Source organism: Ursus maritimus, unplaced genomic scaffold (genome assembly GCF_017311325.1).
Source record: "Ursus maritimus isolate PB19 unplaced genomic scaffold, ASM1731132v1 scaffold_15, whole genome shotgun sequence".
Lineage (NCBI taxonomy): Eukaryota > Metazoa > Chordata > Mammalia > Carnivora > Ursidae > Ursus > Ursus maritimus.
Window position 1 is genome coordinate 23,706,549 of NW_024423897.1, and position 20,869 is coordinate 23,727,417.

Sequence of the window (20,869 nt, forward strand, 5' to 3'; positions counted from 1 at the left end):
ACTGAGGATGGAGCCCAACTTGGGGCTTGATCCCAGGACCCTGAGATCCTGACCTGAGCTGAAACCAAGAGTCCATGGCCCAACCAACTGGGCCATCTCACATTCTTTTCATTGAGAGAGCCAGAGTCCCTGATGTGGTCCCCCCCTTGTGGTTAAGGCTTTTAATGAACTTTGGTGTAGATCAGGGACACCTGGGTGGCTCAGTCGGTTAAGCCTCTGCCTTCAGCTCAGGTCATGATTCTAGGGTCTTGGGATCAACCGCCACATCAGGCTCTTTGCTCAGCAGGGAGCCTGCTTCTCCCTCTGCCTGCTGCTCACCCAGCTTGTGCATTCTCTCTCTCTCTGATAAATAAATAAATAAAATCTTAAAAAAAAAAAAACAAACTTTGGCATAGATCAAAAGATTAAGAAAAGGAGAGCTGAAATCTATACCTAGGCCTATCTCTCATCTCTGCAAAAGAAACCCCTGGGGCATTATTTGCTGAAATCTGGATGCATATCAGAATTACATGGAATGGGTCTCATCAGAGATTCTGTTTCCCTGGGGCTGGGTAAGATCTAGGCATCTGACTCTTGATAAATCTCTCCAGGTGGGTAGAATGTGAACTATGTCCTGACTCCTGTAGCCTGATGTAAGCTGGCAATCCATTAGCAGCAGAACACTGCATGAATCAGAGGAGGGGAGAGTGCCTCAGAGCTGTGTACAGAACACACAGCCCTGCTGGGCGGTTGGATGGAGATCTGGGGACCCCACTTCCAGAGGAATTTGGACAAAGTCATCACGGGAACAAGACCTGAATGGGTAGGGACACAAAATGACTTTACATAAGGAGAGCACCGAAGGGGAAATGGTTGACTTTCCCAAGGTCACCCAATGAAATTGATCAATGAAAACACCTAGAAAAGAAAAGAGACACACTCTTCCTTTTGCTTGAAACTGATTTGCTAAATCACAAAAGCCAAATACCATAGTGATGAAAATAGTTAAGCTTGAAATTTCATTTTTCTTTCTTAAGTAAACTGCTTGCAAAACTCATGTCTGTCGAAAACATTGGCCAGTCGAGAAGTAAGGAGAGAAATGCCGCCCGGGTGGCTAGGCTGGATGTCTTTGCCTGAGGTAATGAAAGGAATCTTCCTGATTATCTGAGGACAGGCAGACCTAGTTTTACTTGGATGCATTTCCTTGTAAGCTTTCTGATTGGAATGGAGATTTTGTCTCTGTCATGGTCGATAGTCACATTCTGCTCACCAGGGATGTCCCTTCTCCCTCAGCGTCTGGACACATGGACAATATGCCAAAGACTAGTATAACAGTGATCACACACACACACAACGTGCGAGATTTGCACAAGTAAAAAACCAACACCTATAAACACCTTTTAAATCCTCACAATCATTTTGTGAGGTAGAACTTTTTTTGTGATTTCGATGTGACTATTATTATCATTGTTATTTGCAAAGGAGACTATACCATAAACAGCATACAACTTGGAAATGGCAGAGCCAGGATTTGAACTTTGGTCTTTTGACCACAAATCTCATGCCCAAACTGACCTCTGAGAGGTAAAAACACAGCAGGGTGGAGTTTCCTGGGGCTGTCCTAACAAACTGCCCAAACTGGGGGGCTTCAAACAATAGAAATATATTGTCTCATAGTTCTGGGAGCTGGAAGTCCCAAATGAAGGTGTCTGCATGACTCCGCACCCTCTGGAACCTGCAGGGAGAAGCGTCCCTTGCCTCTTCCTGAGTTCTGGTGGTTTGCTGGCAATCCCGGGCAATTCTTGGCTTGTGGATGCATAACGCGACTCCCCTCATTGTTGCCGGGGCTTCTGCTTCTGTGTTTATGTCTTCATAGGGTGTTCTTTTTATAAGGACACCAGTCATTGGATTAGGGGCCCTCCCTACTCCAGTATGAACCCAACTTAAATAACTATATCTACAACAATCCTATTTTCAAATAAGGTCACATTCTGAGGTACTGGGGGTTAAGTCTTCAAAACATCATTTTTGGAGGGGACAGAATTCCACCCATGACATAGTCTTGCAGTTTTTCCCTTGAATTATCATTTCCCAACTAGATATCTCCAACTTGGGATATCTTATTATCCCAACTAGATTGTGAATTTCCCAAGACAAAAAATTCAGTTTCACATCTGAAGGGTCCAGCTGGTTGCTCTTGGGCTGGATTGGGCCTACAGGCACGTTGGTCTGCTCTGAAGTATTGGCCTACACAGTGCTTTGGAAGATTTTCTGAATTAGTCTGTCGAGCATTAATTTTTTAATTCTTATTTTTCTTATTGAAGTATAATTAACATACAGCATTATATTAGTTTTCAGTGAACAACATAACGATTCAGTTCTATACGATGCTCAAAATGGCGGATGCTTCACGAATTTGCACATCATCCTTGCGCAGAGGCTATGCTAATCTCTGTATCGTTCCAATTTTATTTTATTTTATTTTATTTTTTATTCTTTTCCTATTATTATGATATGTTAGTCACCATACAGTACATCATTAGCTTTTGACGTAGTGTTCCATGATTCATTGTTTGCATATAACAATTTTACAATATGTGCTGCTGAAGCGAGCCTAGTTTGTGACCATTAAAAAGTTTGGGAACTTGATGTGAAAATCTTGATGTGTGGTTTCCATGACAAACCAGGATATCTGGCTATTTACCACAGGAACATGGCTCCCTAGTCCTCGTTGCCTGAAGCCTAGCAGGGGCTTCTTAGGTGGGGCAGTGCCGTCCTTGTGGCACAGATATATTTATACCCTATTGATTCTGCTCCTCTGGAGAACCTTGATTAATATACTCTTCATTCAGAAATATTTCTAACACCTAAGCCCCTCTGACGACCTCCATTGCCGTCACCTTGTTGCAGGCCATCATTATCTTTTTTCTGGATATTACAGTTTCTGCATACCTGGAATCCCAGCTACAGCCTATTTTTCTTTCGTCTTTTTTTTTTTTTTAAGAATTATTTATCTTAGAGAGAGAGAGAGCATGCACGAGTGAGCAGCGGGGGGAGGGGCAGAGGGAAAGAGAGAGAGAGAGAATCTCCAGCAGATTCCCCGCTGAGCATGGAGCCCAGCACATGGTGGCTCGATCCCAGGACCCTGATATCACGACTGGAGCTGAAATCAAGAGTTGGCCACTCAATCACTGAGCCACCCAGTCGCCTCCAGCCTATTTTTCAAGGAGCAGCCAGGGTGACCCTTTAAAGTCCTAAGTCCATCATGAGACTCCTCTGTTTAGTATCCTCCGTTGTCTCCCATCCCACTCACAGTAGAAGCCGAAGTCCTTAGATGGCCTTCAAGGTCCTATGCAATCTTGCCTCCAGCAGCGTGCTCTAACCTCATCTCTATACGCTGCCCTGCCTCATGGACTCCAGCCACACATGCTTTTCCTTCCACTTGCCACTCATGGTCCAGCCTCAAGGCCTTTGCACCTTCTGCTCTCCTTGCCTGGAAAGCTCTTTGTTCAGGCTAATTCATCTGAGTTACCCATATGTAAGATAGATTCTTGCATCTCAAGAGAAGCAACGCCTTTATCCAGAATGGACTTGCCAAAATGTATGTCTCAGCCAACTGCTGAGACATCAGCAGGGTGTCATCTGGGACAGGCGGGCTTCCTTTGGTTGGTCTCAGTCATTTGCAGTTTCGGATCTCTGTCTCTGAACCTCTGTAAGAAGGGTGTGCGGGCTAGTCAAGGAGAAGGGGTAACTCTAAGCATTTGTCATCATGTGCAAGTTAAACATGGTTTTTCTTCACTGTCTGATTCTCACATATCTCCCAAAATTTTGAGTGACTACTTTCTAAAGAAACTCTTGCTCTTTTATCTTAAGTCCAAGAAAACATCCTAAAACAGAGGCGAGGCACACTTTGGTGAGGGAAAAGTCATGGGACATTATGGGAGTGGATTCTTTAGACAGATGTGCACAGAGGAAACATCCGCCATGGGATCGGAGAGACCCTATCCCGCCTGTCCCCCTACCCTGCCCTAGCCCTCCTCTCCTGGGCCTTCCAGAGTGGTCAGCAAGCTCTGAGGGTTCATATCAGATGATCTCATTGTTTTTCACTGTGGTCATGGAAAGAGCTCGTAGATCGGAAGCTGGAAGCTCCTGAGCTGTGGAATCAAGTAGACCCGGCCCTAGTCCTGAATCTGACATTCGTAGCTAGTGGGGCTTTGGACAAGTTATACGGCCCTCTTCACGCATTTTCTCACTTACACAGTAGAGCTGATAGGGCCTCCATCATGGGGCTGTTACGGGATTTAAAGGAAGTCGTGTATGGTGAGTGCCTGGCCCGTGGCAAACGCTTGGTGACTGAGAGTCAAGATGAGTCAGCATTGAAACTGAAGCCAGACTCTGTCACCTGAAGCTGAGCTGGTGTGTGCAGGGGACACTCGTGACCACTCCAGGGACACTGACCCCTGGGCTATCCTTCACATTGTCACCCCAGTGCTCCTCCCAGAATATATACATGGCCAGGCCACCTCCGTCCCTAAAATGCTTGTGAGCCTGACGTCCCGCCCAGCCTGCACGTAGCCTGCAAGACAGCGGTTAGGACTCTGCCTGCTCTCGGCTGCCCCTCCTCCCTCTTCGGTTCACTCACCACTGAACTTTGCTCTAGGCATTAAGAAAATCATAAGTAATTAGTGATCCTTAAGCTTGGTTGTTAAATCACAGTCCTGTCTCTGCCCAATCTTGTGGACATTAACCATATTTTCTCTGCCTCCTTTGGAAGATGTCACCGGGAGGCTTCCTCTACGGTGTCCACTGCATTCTCTGGCTCCGCTCCTTGTCCAAAACGGAAAAAGAAGGCTGGTCTGGGGAGACCAGGTTTTTGTGCATACTCGTAGCCTTCCCAGACTTGGTCTCCATCCTCTCATCCCTAAGGTGCTGGGCTCCATCAGGCGAATTCTCACACTCCTTCTGACCAAAGCTTTAGGACCAGGGGCTGGGGCTCTGCACACTCAGCAGCGAGGACTTGGCTCGCGGTGCTGCTGGGGCCCAGGTGAGATGCTGCGTCCACAGCTCCAGCTTCAGCCCCAGAGCTGAGGGAGGGGTTGGCAGAGGGAGGCTGGGTGGGGTTGGCTTTCTCATTGGCAGGCAAGTCAGTGTGGGCCAAGTCAGTCCGGGGAAAACAAGAACAGCAGCCTTGATTCCTGGGATGCTCTCTGCCCTCCTCCCCCACCCAGGCCTCCCCCACAGGAACCTAACTGTGTATCTCAGTCCTAGAATGTGAGGAATGTGCCACAGCCTGATAGGCCTGCAGCAATCTGCAGACAGGCAGGGAGGAGCGCTGCTCCCCAGGCAGGGCCTGACAGTGTAAGGACTCTGGGTCCTGAGGGCTGGGCTGCCCCTCCCCTCCTCCCTGGGCCTCCTGCTGCAGCGGATCTCAAAGGCTGCATTGTGCGTTGAGCTGGGTTTTGGTCCCTAGTGTGCCAGGGAGGAGGCGGGAGGAGGGACACCGTCAGAAGGCTGTACCCTCCCAGTGCTCTTCTGGCTGGTGTTCCTAGGGGCCTTGGCCTGGGGAGAATAATGCACACATGGGTGGCTGCTTCTGCATTCCTGGGGAGCCGAGTCTGTCCTGGGGCCCAGGTGAGTCTCCTGCGGGGCCTTGGCCTGTGGCTTCACTGAGGTAGTCGGTCCAGTGAAGACTCCGGGATCTGCTGGGTTGGGAATGCCGCTTTTCTAAAGACGGGGAGATGGCTGTACTTTCTGGCCCCCTCTCCTCCTTCCCTCATTCAGTATTTGTCATTCTGGCTTTGTGAAAAGGGAGTAGACCCTGGGAAACTTCTACTTTTCCAGAGGAGAGAGACTTTGAGCTCACTCTGTGAGGAGCCAGCGCTGCTCTTGGCTGCCACTCACAGGGTGTGACGGGCCCCTTCCGTCTTTTCTTCCCAGGATTCCCTAGGTCAGGAAAGAACCTCAGGCAGTGAGTGCCTCTGGGGCCCATGGGTGGTCATAAATTTGGCCTCAGTCACTCAACCCTATTTTTATCAGGGTTGCTGTCACTAGAGAAAAACAAACAATTTCCTGCCTCCTACCTATTACGGTGTGATTGTGTGTGTGTGTGTGTGTGTGTACGTCAACTTGAGGCCACGGAGAGTTGTTGCCCTTAGAAATTGTCAAGTCATCTGAGACTTGATATCAGGTGACCCATCATCCCAGTTTGCCCGGGCCCGAAGACTTTCTCAGGATACAGTCAGTGCTAAAACCAGAAGAGTCCCAGGCAACCAGGGTGGTTAGTCTCCCTAATGCAAGCTCCTTGCTTCTTTTCAGAGCAGGACCAAGGTGGGGCCCCACCATCTTGAGTAGGGCATTTATCAGGGTGTGTGGCAGCTTTGTGGGAAGGTGGCAGAGTCAGGGAGGACTTGCTTGGGAGATAGAGCACCATGCCAAGGAATCATTCCCAACCCTCGTTAGGATTCCATGCCTGGAGTTCCATGCGGTTCCTTGGAAGGGGAACCCAGGAGAACCCCTAGCCAAGGGAAACAGGTTCACAAATGATGCCCTTGGCACAAAAGGCACAACCTTTAGCCATGAAAACATTTTGCATCTCCAGATTTCTAAGATTTAGAAACTTTTCAGACCCTTTCCCTAAATTCTGTTGCCATTGTATGCCACGGGAGCAGCCACTGAATGGAGTGTGGGGGAACATGAGGGATCCCTGGTCTGCCAGCCAGGGACCTGGGTTCTAGGTCCAGCTCAGTCTACCCTCACTTGGGCAGGCATCATCCTGGTGAATTATCTGGTCTTTGAGGCCAAAGCGTCTGGTTTGATCTTGGTTCTCTGACTTGACTTGGGCAATTTACTTAACCTCTGTTTCAGTTCCGTCATCCGTAGATTTGTGATATAATTATGCATTCCTCATAGAGTTGTGGTAGGGATTAAGTTTAAGTGTGAAACACTTAAAACGACCTGGCACACAGTGAATTAAGCACGAGAAATGTCAGCCATATTAATTACATTTCTATGACCCTAGCATATCAAGCTCTCTCTTTAGGCCTTTGTTTGCTCATCTGTAAGATGAGGGACTGTAGGCTTGGCCTGCAGACGTGCCTTAGGGAGCTCTGCTCCTGCTCTTTGACCCCTAGCTTCAGCTGGAGCAGCTCGGCTTCTGTCTGAAATCCTGCCCTCAGCCCACGATTTCATGTACAAGAGTTCTGCGGCTCCAAACCAACCAGCCAACCAACCAACACTGAAGAAATCATCCTCAGAGTTCTTATGACATTATCATCCAATGATTTTATTGTTTCACCTCATTTGGGGCATCGATAAGTGGCTGGCATCCTGAATCCACTATTTCTCTGAGTCAACTTGCCATTTCCATTATAGAGGCTTTTCATTCCATTTCCCCAAACTGTTTTCTGTGCTTGTCGGGGGCCTTTCCCTAGGGAGGATGATACGGGTGTTGAAGGTCTGAGGATTGCTGATATAAACATCCCCTGTTAGGCTCCCCTATTTATCCTAGAGAAATGGAACAAAGTATGAGACATATCCTGGAGTGACTCCATAGTTCCGTGACTTTGGGCAAATCTCTTATATTCTTCGAACCTCAGTTTTCCTGCCTGTAAACTGCAGCCAGCGGTACTATCTATCACATGGCGTTTGGGAGAGGATGACATCAGATAACTCATCTCATGGATTTAGCACAGGGTCTGGCTTCTGCTAACCCCTCAGTAATTGCGGGCTGTTTTGTTGTTCACTAGTAAAGACTATTCCCACAACCCTTCTCCCTAATTCCTGGCTCCACTGTGCTCCTGTTTCTGGCTGCTTCTGCCATTACAACTGTTTCAGGGGGAGTCAACAGGGAGGACCAGCAGTCCTCAGGGGTAAGGGAGGCAGGAAAGGAGAAGGCTCTCGGTAGCACTGAGCCCTGGACAGATGCCTAGCTGGCTTGCCGCAGTGTCACACAATGATGAATGTTGGCTCTGGCCACCGCAGGTCACCTGCATTCTCACACACGGGCTCTGCCTGGAGCATCTGTCCCCTGAAATGTTTCTCATTTGCTCACATAAATCTCCCCATTGAGCATGGTGAGAGGTGCTGGTTCTGGTCAATTGCTGTCATGTCTGTCTTCCTAGACCCTTGGAGATTCTTGCCACTGTTTAATAAATTATAGTTGCTCTCGGAGGATTGGAGAGTAAGTCATGTCAACGGTCATCGACCTAAAAGCTTCTAGCACTGCCCTGTTATCATCAACACTTTCGTAAAGAAATTTGGCAGACTTACACTCTTAAATAGGGGATATGAGAAAGAACATTTGCCTATATTGATTGCTGGTGTTTTTAACTTTCAACATTTTTGGTAAATGTGAATCATGAGTATAATAATAGGAAATTGAGGGAGAATCCTGGCAATAGTGAGTGATGCCTCACATTTGAACTTTAGAAAGTTTGTGAGGCATTTTGAACTTACTGATAATAGAGAATTTCAGAACAATAAACCCACCATCCAGCTCTAGCATATTTCTACATTATACCATATTTGCTTCAGAATATCTTTATGTCATTCCCTTACTTAAAAAAAAAATAAAACATTGCAGATGCAAGGAGGGTCCCCTGGTCGTTCTCCCCAGTCTCATTTCTCTCCCTCCCTTCCTCCCCAGCATTAATCACTTTCATGGATTCAGTGATTTTGTACTTTTATGACATGTCCGTGTGCTCATAATCATTGCAAAGAATTTTTTCTGAAGATTTTGATACTGAAGCAAAATGGTATTGTTATGCAGCTTGCTTTTTTCCTTTCCTTCTACATGACGATCAGAGATACGTCCGAGCAGGTAGATGGAGCTGTGGCTGTGATTTAACATCTGTCCTAACAAGGACAGTGTATGTTCACATCTTAAAACCTGCTGGTGGTGTGACTATCAGGTCAAAGAAGGAGAAAAAACACGTAGACGGAGAAAAGAAGTACGCAGGGAAACACCTCTTCAAGTTTTCTTCTTAAAGTTGGGCTGGAAGGTAGGAGCAAGGAGAGACTGAGAGCAGAGAGCTCCCGTCCAGCAAGTTTCTGCAAGAGAGATGTTTCCAGATTAGAGACTTCAGACCTCAGAGTTCTGAGGTCGGGTTAATGTTGCGGTGGCAGCACGGTCTGCCCCCCGGGGATCTGGATGCCCTCTGACTCTGTTGCAAACTTGCTATGTGACCTTGGTAGAATCGCTACTCCTTTGTTTCTTCGCAGTAAAATGAGAGCAGAACGAAATGATCTCTTAAATCACTTCTATCTATTCATTTTCTATAATTATTGCCTCTTCCTTATTTTTATCCCTCATATTCAATACGTCAAGATGCTTTCTCTTTTCCAACTTTGAAATACCACGTCATTCACGATACTTCCTCACTTCTCATGTGCCAGAATCACAGTGCACAGTCTCACACTTACACTGCTGGATTACCATACAGCTTTTTAGCTGGCCGCCCTGCCTCTTGTCTTTTCTTCTCCCTTGTCCTTCTTGTCCCAGCCCAGGGAGAATTTCCATTTTATTATGCCATTCCCATGCTCGAGCATGCTTCATGGCTCCCTATTGCTTGCTGTATCTATTCTTAATTCCTCTGCTTGCCTTGAAATGCTGTCCTTATCCTGACTCTACCATATTTATCAATTTTAGCCCCATGATCACCGACCTCTCTGGTACATACACACTGGCTTCTGCCGTCTTATGTGTATGCAAAGTTCACTCCCCCTTATCTTGCTGATCTCTGCCAGTAATTTTGCTCCCCTCCCCCACCGCCCCATATACGTCTACCAAGAAAGTGAAGGAAGCCACAGACTCAGGGATAATACCTGAAAACCACATATCTGATACTTGTATCTAGAACATTAAAACTAACAAACAAACAACAAAAACATCCTGGGACACCTGGGTGGCTCAGTTGGTTAAACGTCTGCCTTCGGCTCAGATCATGATCCCAGAGTCCTGGGATCGAGTCCGGCATTGGGCTCCTTGCTCAGTGGGGAGCCTGCTTCTCCCTCTGCCTGCTGCTCCCCCTGCTTGTGCTCTCTGACAAATAACTAAATGAACAAAATCTTAGTATAACTCAATAATGAGAAGGTAAATAAGCTACTTAAACGGAGCAAAATGTTTGTAAAGACACTTTCATTCAGAAAATATACGTATGGCAAATAAGCACATGCAAAATATGCTGGACATCATTAGTTACTAAGGGAATGTCAGTTGACTCAAGGGGATGAAACTGCACACCTATAGAATGGCTAAAATTAGAAAGCCTGATACTGTCCAAGGTTGGTGAGGATGTGGAGCAAGCAGAGCTCTCTTACATTGCTGATGGGAATGCAAAACAGGATAGCCGCTTTGGAAAGTAGTTTGGCAGTTTTTAAATAAATCTCAATGTTTTTTTGATTAGTAGCTTTTTGTCACCCATAATAATAATAACAAAAATGAAACTTGCTTATACCAAAAGTAATTTATTGATTCATAAATGAAAAGTCCAGGGATTGTTTGCTTTCGCTATGGCTGGATCAAGATATTCAAATGATGTCATCAGAAAGTTGTCTTTCCTAAACCCCTGACCTTTTATTGGGTTGGCCTCACCCTCAGGCAAGCCTTCAGCCTGCGGTAGTCCCCACAGTTCCAGGCTCTCATAGTCACGGCTCCAAGTGCAATGGAAAGAAATCTCTTCCTGCGGAGTGCTGATGAGGGTCCTAAGACTGATTCTCATGGGCTTACCTTGGTTCTGTGGCCGTGGCATGACATAACAAGACTGGTTTATGCTTGAGTCAGTGCCCACTTTTGGAGCTAGGGATGGAGTCAGCCCCATCTGAACCACCTGGTTTATACGGCTCATCTGGCCAATGAAGCAGCTCAGGGTTGAGTCTGGGACTAACTACAGTCTTTGTTATTAGCCACTTCTCCGCCTGCCTTCAATGTTAGAAAACAAATGTATGTCTATTACAGAATATTTGGAAAGTAGACAAAAGTAGACAAGAAGATGATGGAAAATGACCCAGCACTTAGCTACTATGGCCCTTCTGGTCTATTTCCTTTCAGTCATTAAAAAAATCATACGTCTTTTTTTTAAAACATACTTCATCCTATATAATAGCTTTTCATTGCCTTGATTTGTCTCTCTGGTCCTTTTTTTTTTTTTTTTTAAGGCCCAGGTAAGTCTTCATATTCCTTCAGTCGAAATACAATCCATGTGCAAAAGAGTTCTGTAAACTATGAATCCCTGTGCAACCATTAACTGTCCTTCTGATTAGACGGCTCACCCAAATTTTCCAGATTCCTTATTGGGTCTCTAGTGGCTGCCCTCTGGCTCATGGTGCCCAGATAGCTGGTGCATTGGTTCTCTCTACGGCGGAGATTCTCACACTTTAGAGTACGAGAGAAAGCCTCAAGACGCTAACTGAAAATGCACATCTGCAGACTTAACCCCCAGATATTCAGAAGTGAAGTATGCAGAGAAAGTAGAGAATATGCGGAAATGCTGTAGGTACCGCTTGGTGAATTGTCACAGGGCGCATGGATCCATGTCTACAGCTTTCTGGGGGTGTCATTCATTTATTCTCATCGCTGTATTGTACCTAGTTATATATACTACCACTTACTTGTCCATTCTTGTGTAGATGGCCATTCGGGTTGTTGCCAGTTTTTGGGTGTTATATATACTGCTGCTGTGAATATTTTAGTAGATGTATTTTGGTGAACACATATATGTTTTCTTTTGAGTACATGCCTAGGGCTGGAATTGCAGAGTCTTACTGCAGGCATATATTCAGCTTGAACTGCTATGTCAAACAGTTTTTCCAAAGTAAAAATTTTCCAGGCTTATTCTCATACTCGTCGTATATATGATGGGAGTTCCAGTTGCATTGTAACATTAGGAACACTTGGCTTTATCTGTCTTTTTATTTTAGCCAGTCTGTGTAGTGGTGTTCCACGGTGGCTTTCATTTTCATGTCCCTGATAAGCTTAGAAACTTTTCATTAATTTATTGGCCATTTGGATATTGCCTTTGGTTAAGTGCTTATTCACACCTTTTGTCCATTTTTCTAGTGGTTGCCTACCTGTCCCTGAAAGACGCATGACATTCTTTATGTATTCCGGTTTGAATTCTTTGCATTCTGTACATGCTTTATATTCTAGTCCATCATTTACCTTTCAGTCTCTTAATTGCATCTTTTTTTTTTTTTAAAGATTTTATTTATTTATTCGACAGAGATAGAGACAGCCAGCGAGAGAGGGAACACAAGCAGGGGGAGTGGGAGAGGAAGAAGCAGGCTCATAGCGGAGGAGCCTGATGTGGGGCTCGACCCCATAACGCCGGGATCACGCCCTGAGCCGAAGGCAGACACTTAATCGCTGTGCCACCCAGGTGCCCCTCTTAATTGCATCTTTTGGTTAACAAAGGTTCCTAGTTTTATCGGTTATTTTTTTTTTTGTGGGTAGTACTTTCTCATCCTGTTTAGGAAATAACTGGCTACTTAAGTCATGCAGATATTCTTCTTAATTTTTCTTTTTTTTTTTTAAAGATTTTATTTATTTATTTGTCAGAGAGAGAGCGCGAGAGAGCGAGCACAAGCAGGCAGAGGGGCAGAGGCAGAGGGAGAAGCAGACTCCCCATTGAGTAGGGAACCCAGTGCGGGACTTGATCCCAGGACCCTGGGACCATGACCTGAGCTGAAGGCAGACGCTTCATGCACTGAGCCACCCAGGCACCCCTCTTCTCTATTTTTCTACACGTTGGTTTGGACAGACAACTTTATAAAAACCAGCACCTAGGTGACTCTGATGCAGACAGTCTACAAATTACATCCTGTAAAACATTACAATTTTCTGCTCTAAACCTCACACATCTTTTCAGAGCTTTGGGCCTTGCCTTCTCTCCCAAAGCAGGGTGGCCATGAACTGCCTTCTGCAAGCTGGGCTTACCTGGTGGGCACTCATCATCCTTAGGCTGTTGTATCTTTCCATGCAGTGTTGCGATAGGGACACACTCTCAAAGCTTGCGGGGGCTAGATGTGGATGAGTAAGTCTGACCGTGTGCAGACCGAACAAATGCCCGCAGAGGGGCAGCAAACGCTTGGCTCCAGCCGACTGTGGCCACATGAGAATGAGGACCCCGAACTACAGATCTTCCCATTTTCAAAGTGAAGCCAAGCATCTGGGTTATGTAAAATATCCCAATTTCTGAGTGATGTCAAGCAATTCAAATTCGAACTTTAAAAATTCACTGTGTGGGGAAAAGAAAAAAGAATAACAAAAAAGAACAAAAAGAAAAAAAGAAAAAGAAAAATGATGTTTGTGGGTTTGTGATGGCCTCTGGTCCCTAGCCTATACGTTTTCAAACGGTTGCAGAGTAGGAAAGCAGGCGGCCACTCCAAGTGTGATCCTGGGACCAGCAGGAGCATCCTCTAGGAGCACATAAGACACGCAGAACCCTAGGCTTTCAACCTATGGAGGCAGAATCTAAATTTTACCAATATCCTCCGCCCTTTTATACACACATGAAAGTTTGAGAAGCACCGTTCTAGATGGATGGTTCCCAACACTGGCTCAGATTAGAATCATTTAGGGAACTTAAAAGAATTTCTAAGGCTGGGTTCCACTATGAACCACGTAAATCAGCATTTCTGGAGATGTGGCCTAGGCACTGCTATTTTTAAAAAGCAATCTGAGTGATTCAAATAGGCATTCAGAGTTGAGAACCACTAACGTAGATCAATCTGCCATTTGTGAGTGGGAAGAGTGAAACCTCAGAAAACGGAGGGATGAAAGGTCTTACCCAAGGTCATTAACTAATGCATGGGAGAATCTGATTTGTGCTCAACCTCTTATCTCATGATTCCCAAGCCAGTGACTTTTTGCTACAGTTACCTTTGGCTCCTGGGGGCAGAACTACAAAACGATCCCATTCAACTATAGCTCATTACTGCCGGCTTTCCAGCTAAGCTGCTTTCAACACCGAACCCCTAACAAGACTGACTGGATGAGGAGCTGTGAGCTGATGGGCCCCCCTTCTGCCTTTTCAAACCCAAATCCATTTCATTCTCCCTATACATCACCCCGAAAAGTGCTAAGCACTCCTGCTCTGGAGAAATGGCAAGTCCTCCACGTGGATGTCAAAATCTCGCTGTGTAGGCATGGAGCAGGAAGTGGAGGCACGAACCCCTGGCAGCCATGTGAGGATTTGGGGTCCGCACTCATCAGCAATGAGTCGATGGCATGTGAGGGCTGGTCCCTTAGCCCTCTTGAGCTGTATCAGTAGAAGAACTGGTCCACGGTACAAAATGGTCTGCTTGACTCTGATCTAGCACAATTTTACAATCAAAGAAACTGGGAGACATGAGGGACTTGCACATAGTGTTTGAGCCAAGATTCCTAACCCCTCTTTCCAGGCCCAGGCAGTGCTTATAATATTCTGATCCCAGGCGTAGTCCTTGAACAGTCTCATGGTCAAAGCAACAGAGTAGCCAAAAGTAACGTGTTATGGACTTGAGTTCTCTTGTATTTTGGGGATACCACGAAGGAGGCCCACATTTCAGAGTGCTGCTTGTGAAATTTCCTTCTCTTCTTTTATATCCACTGCCTTGTGCTTTACAGCTGTACTCTCTTCTCTTTTCAACTCTCTGCCATCAAAATAACCTCCTCCCTCACCCTAGCCTGTGCCGTGATCCTCTTTCTTCTCCTTTTCATTATAATTCTACAGTGGCAAAGACAGGAACATTTTGGAGATCTGAGGAGACACTCCGTACAGGACTCTAGTGGGGAAACTGGGGACCATCGATATATTTCAAGTCCATTACAAGCATGCCCTGCCACCTCCCTAATGATGCCGCCCTCCCTGGCTCTGCTCCAGCGCTTCCGTCACCCACCATTGACCTTAAACCTTGTTGCAGTCAGATCTGTCATGACCTTGCAGGTTCAACATATACTGAGCCTTTTCAGTGTCCTCAGCCGTGGGACTCAATCTGACCTGTAGGTGGGAATCTGTTTTATTTATTTATTTTAAATAAAACAGGGACACTCGGGCTACTACAGGATTGAAATAGCAGGTATGATAGGTCTTTAATAACAGTTGAGCACTAAAAAATTATAAGGCAATGGTGATAGCAGGAGGCATTCTTCCATGCCACCTGCCCTGGAGAAAAGCTGTCACTTGACGAAGACTTGCAGCCCATGCTTATAACTTGCTTCCACTCACATAAAAAATGATCTTTCATTTGATCTCCTCCAGGTAAAGAAACTCCTTCCCAGGATCCAGCCATATCGAGTGAGTTTATAGCCTCATCTGAAGACAAGGAAAAATGTTTCCTGACGCAGAATATGATTCCAGGTATCTAAACCCCAAAGAGAAGCCCTATTCTTTAAAAAAATATTTTCCATGTGGAATAACACAGTAACCTCCTTATCTCTCCCATCTGCAGGATCCCTTCCTTTTATTCTTTCTAGGTGCCACCACCAAATGCATCTTTTTTTAAAAAAGATTTTATTTATTTATTTGACACGGTGTAGAGGGCGGGGAAGAGAGCGCACAAGCAGGGGGAGCAGCAAGCAGAGAGAGAAGCAGGGTCCCCGCTGAGCAAGGAGCCTGAGGTGGGGCTCGATCCCAGAGTCCTGGAATCACTACCCGAGCCGAAGGCAGCTGCTTAACCGACTGAGTCACCCAGGTGCCCCCCAAATGCATCTCTGTAGGCATGACCTTGACTGTGGTATTCACTTGCTCACAAATCTTACAAAGCTCTCCATTGCTTGCAAGAGTAAGTGAAGGCTTCTCAGAAAGATACTCAAAGCTCTTCACAAGCGGCACATATTAGGAGCTCCGCACATATTTGCTCTACTAAAGAAGGCATATCATCAATGAAATTTTAAGGTGCTGGAGGACAGGGGTAATTTATTGGAAGACTTATGTATTTATTCTACATGGTATCTAAAAGAGTTATTTACACATAGCTGGTGCTCAGAAAATGTTTGGTAAGTAAATACACAAATCGTTGAATAAATATGTGGAGGTCATGTTCGCGTTCTATATACAGTACCTTACACATGGCAGGTTCTCAGTACACACTTGTTAAATAAATGCCTAAGTGAATAAAGGGTTGAATATGTGGGGCGAGATGGCCTGAGCAGAAGAGTACCTGTGTGAATCTTCCAGAAGCAGAACAAGATTTTGAAATTAACGTGAAGGAAACGTTATTCTCAAGACGCATCTGTCCTAAGGGTCCCGGTAAGAGATCTCAGTGGAGCTGGCGGGGAGCTGGCCACAGAGGGGGCTATACCTGGACTGAACCTTGTGCCAGGAGCTCTGAGCATCAACCCGCACAAGACGCAACGTCTGTTGTGTAGTAACAGGGCCCATTTTGGGGGACAAATAGTGTGCCAAGCAGGTGCTAAGTGATCGCCTTTTGTTCTCATGTGCTCACCTCCAGGAGGTGCTACCAAACTCCCCATTTCAAGGGTGGCAGAGTCTCAGAGAGAAAGGCAACCTCCCCACTGCCACATAGCTAGTCTGTGATGAGACAGGGGTTCAAACCCCCGTCCTTGTTCACAGCCATGATGCTTCGTTGTCGCTCCAATCACGGACCTCTCTCGGGCAGACAGACGATAGACTTGTGAAAAAGATTTACCTAAAGAATGTTTCGAAGGACATAAACCAGGTAAATGGATGGTGTTTTCATGTCATACCAGGTTCTTCCTTTTTTTCCCATTTTCAAATTCGGTCACACTGCTGGGTTGGCCATGAGAAGAACCTTGCCCTTTCTTGTTCTTGAGTCAATCCACTTCTTTGTTAGCTTGGGCTGTCCTTGACAAAAGGTGACTCGCCACCGTTGTACGCGGAAGGCAGTGTAGTCAGCATTTTGCCTTATCAGAGCACAAAGGCCAGTGAACAAAGGAGGGGCTGAACTTGTCTGTTAGCGTGTTCCACCGTGATGCTGTTTCTAGGAAAGTCACTGAGTGAGAAGGGGACATTCCACCCCAGCCTCCAATCTCTCTCCTTTATGCGGAAGAGTTGCGGACAGAATCAATCAGATACATTAGCATGATTAAACAACCGGTTTTCAGAAGGACTTAAAAAAAAATGACAAAGTGTAGTTCGCACTAACGCTGGAGTGAACTTGATTTATTCCCCTGTCGGTCATGCTGAGGGCACCATAGGATCCCACGGTGGGCCGAGACAGGAGGCTCTCAGGGGCAGCTCTTACCTGCTGAGATCTCAAAGGCAGTTTGCTTTTTAAACCCAGATCTTTTGAGTGACAGATCCATGGATTCATATGCCGGGCAAGGAGATCCACACTGAAGGGGCTGTCATTCACTGGGGGCTATTGTGAGAGATTCCAGAAGGGAGTTTGGATCAGGCTTTGGAAGGACAGGAGAGATGGCTTTGGTGAAAAGGAGTCACAGCATCAGTCAGAGTCAAGGTTGATTACAGGTGTGACAAGATGAGGGTAGAGGGAGCAGTAATTGATGCAGCGTGGGGGTGGGGAGCTTGTGAGAGTCAACAGCTAATGCTTAATGTGTTAATTGAATATTTATTATGTAGGAGGCACTGAACAAAAAGCTTTATATGCATAATCTAATTTGTAAGCCTCTTCAAAGCCCTGTGAAATAGGTACTTGGCCAGTCTTTTTGCTAATGAGAAAAGTCAAGTGTAGAGAGGTAATTAACTGTTCAGCATGGCACAAGCGAGCGAGGGCAGAGCCAAGCCTTGAGCCCAGGTCCGTGTGACTCCGCCTCCCCGGGCTTCGCCTCCTCATAGAGGTCAGGGTGCTGATCGGTGAGGCTACCAGACAGAAGGCTGGATCGGACTGCTGAAGATGGAGGGCTTGGATGAGGTTAGATCACAGGCCAGGGAGGAACAGAGTGGAGCAAACATCCACCCGCAGCTCACACCCATGCCAGGTCAGTTGGGTATGTCCTGTTGGAGCTGGTCGGCAGCCACAGCATTTTCAGGACTTCTAGGTTAAAGATGGGCCTTTTAAATGTAGGAATCCAGGCTGCCTTGTGTTACCCGGGGCCAGCATGAGAGGGGTTGTCTTTAATGGGCTCAGGATTTGCAAAGTCCCTGGCAAGTTAGGGCTAGAAGAGAGACCTCCATGATTATCCAGTCCAATGCCTTTTTGGTTCATTGTGTTTGATAATTATTAACGAGGTTGCTACTTATTGTCTAAAGAAGATGTGGCAAAGTGCAGTTATAAGATGAACCTCCTCAAGGTGACCTTTTCTAACAACATTATCCAAAAGCATAGCCCTGCCCCTTGCAAGTGCTCCGTCACACTGGCTGTTAACCTGATTACATTGCTTTCCTAGCACTTTTCTCCATCCGAAATTATTATGTTCATAGAATTGGTTACTTGCAGAGAATACAAGCTCCATGAGAATAGAGACCAAGTCTATTTTGTTTCCTGCTGTATTCCAGCCACTGAAACAGCTTCTGCTCACAGTATTCGTTGAATAAATATGCATTTCAAAGAAATTAAAGATAGACTTTAATACATTAAGCAACTACCCTGGCAAACATTAATAAACCCATTATTAGAAACAGTTTAGAGAAAATGTATGGTGTATACATAATGCATACAGTATAGAATATCCATTACATATCATAAATTTGACATATAAATGATTTCCATATATATGGATGAATTAGAATTTGTTCAAAACTTTCACAAATCATCCACGGGAAGGATTATATGTCTAGCTGTTCTTGTTGGTACCATCACTTCAGTGCCAGGCAGCCTAGGACATACCTTGTTCAAAGCAGAAATAACAACAGCAACTGCTGGGATTCTGGAACACTCCCTGGCTTCAGCCTTTTCTTTCTTTCTTTTTTTTCCCTTGGGGGCATTTTAAAAGAAGTGCTCTGGGGATTACTTGTAATTCCTAGTTAATAAGGACACCAATTTAAGGTTTAGGTGTGGGAAACACTGGGGTTCATCTAGTTCTTTCTTCCCTTTTATTGCGTTTCCAGCCTGACCTGACTGCATTTCTCTCTCTGTTCTCTTTAAGATCTGACGCTCTCTTTCAGTGTGAAGAGCCGCTCCCGGAGGTGTGTAAATGGCCTCCTGCAGGAAGCAGCCAGGAGGCGGCTGTGGGCGCTGGAGAATTTGGACCAGGAGGTGCGTGCCCTGTTTCAGGTGAGCTGGGGTGGCCAGGTGCAATTCTGAGCCCACCTTGTGTATGGGCCGCTTCAAGGCTCGCCAGCACCTAGGACAGCGCCGGGAACAAAGTAGGCCCTCAAAAAAACAGCTGATCAAGGAAAGAATGAATGAAAACGTACACATTTGCTGCTCAGCAAAAATAGGCACAACTCAGAAGGGGGCAATCTCTGGGGTTGCAGAGTCAGAGACACCGGTTTCAAATCAGCTGTTTGACCTTCTACAAGTGACTCTCCTGGGTAGGATGGGAATTATTATGGTATCTACCTCATGAAATATACCTTTTAAAAAAATGTGGTAAATCAGAATTTTGTTGCTTTTTCATTGTGATAAAATACATGTAACATAAATTTTCAAGGTTAATTATTTTCAGTGTACAACTCAGTGGCATCAGTTGAACTCACATTGTTATGCACCCATCACCACTATCCGTTCCAGAACTTTTTCATCATCCCAAACTGAAACTCTGTATTGACTGAACCATAACCCCCCTCTTTCCCCTTCCCTCACCACTGGTAACCATTAAGTATACTTCTTTTTTTGAAGTACCAAAATTGCCAATCAAAAATTAATAACTATAAATTTTAGAATGAGAGGAGAAAAGGCAATAAAGTAAACATACCAGTTCCTTCTCTTTCGTGGTGGGTAGCTAGTATCTTTGGTTGTTAAACCATGGAAGAAGGGTATGACCAAATTATTTACAGTTTAGGAGGGACTTTAAAAAAAAATAACTCATCCACTTATTTGACAGAGAGAGAGAGAGAGCACAAGCAGGAGGAGTGGTAGGCAGAGGGAGCGGGAGAAGCAGGCTCCCTGCTGTTCCGGGAGCCTGCCGTGGGACTTGATCCCAGGACCCAGGCTGAAGGCAGATGCCTAACCTCCTGAGCCACCCAGGGGTCCCCTAGGAGGGACTTACAAAGAGAACCAAAGTTGGAAATGGTTAAAAGTTGTTGCAACTAGAGGCAGGAGAAAAAGAATATTACTTCATGTAACAAACTAGTATGTTCTAGTTATTTTTATGGTCTCTGAATTAATTCGATACAAATTAAAAAGGGAAACATGTTCTATTAATCTGTCATGTAAAAAAAAAAAAAAGACTGGTTTGTTGGGAGGGGCCCCTGAGTCAGTATCTGTAGAGAGCTTGGCACTTTGCTTGGGTGGTGGCATGAGCTCCCTAAATAGCAGATAAATTATAAATAGTAGGGTTTTTTTGTTTTTTTGTTTTTAATTTCCAGAATTCAGAAACTTGCAGGCATGAGCTGCTAACTGGCACCATAGTTTTTTAAAATTTGAGTCAATTTTGGCGTGGGCAAGAGCTGGGTTTGTTTGAGCCAGGTGGTCTGTTAGGCTGAGGTTGAGCCGGGCCAGCTTGTGTGCCCGAGCGGAGACCAGGAGTCGGCTGGATCTAGGCTCCAGTCAGGGGAGGCCACTGCCTACGCACAGGTGACCTGGGGCAAATTGTTTAACCCGTCCGTGCCTGGGCCTCCTTGGCTATAACACATGGATCATGTGATTTTCTATTAAAGCTGAGATGCCATTTGATTATAAAATGCAGCAATATTTTATAGACCTCGAAGAAAGAGAAGTAGATGCTGCCAGTTAAGTATGATGCCATGCCTCCTTATCTTTAATTTCAGAAATGATTGAATGTGATAAAAGTGCATCTTAGAATGGATTAAGTAGTGTAATTGTATTCTTTGCATAAGGTTCTTGTGAGTCAAATGAGGCCTTGTTC

At 45.6% G+C, this 20,869-nt stretch overlaps 1 protein-coding gene and 1 pseudogene across 1 annotated transcript in view; one reads left to right on the plus strand and one right to left on the minus strand.

The window, feature by feature from the left end:
- Positions 1-2,371: 2,371 nt before the first annotated feature.
- Positions 2,372-2,472, minus strand: LOC121102800 (annotated as a pseudogene).
- Positions 2,473-5,558: 3,086 nt separating this feature from the next.
- Positions 5,559-20,869, plus strand: part of SH3TC2 (SH3 domain and tetratricopeptide repeats 2) — a 52,865-nt gene continuing 37,554 nt past the window's right edge. Inside the window, exons 1-3 of the mRNA XM_008692532.2 lie at positions 5,559-5,610; positions 15,216-15,314; positions 18,986-19,113. Coding sequence (XP_008690754.1) covers positions 5,559-5,610; positions 15,216-15,314; positions 18,986-19,113 — 279 coding nt within the window. The remainder of the gene's footprint in view (positions 5,611-15,215; positions 15,315-18,985; positions 19,114-20,869) is intronic.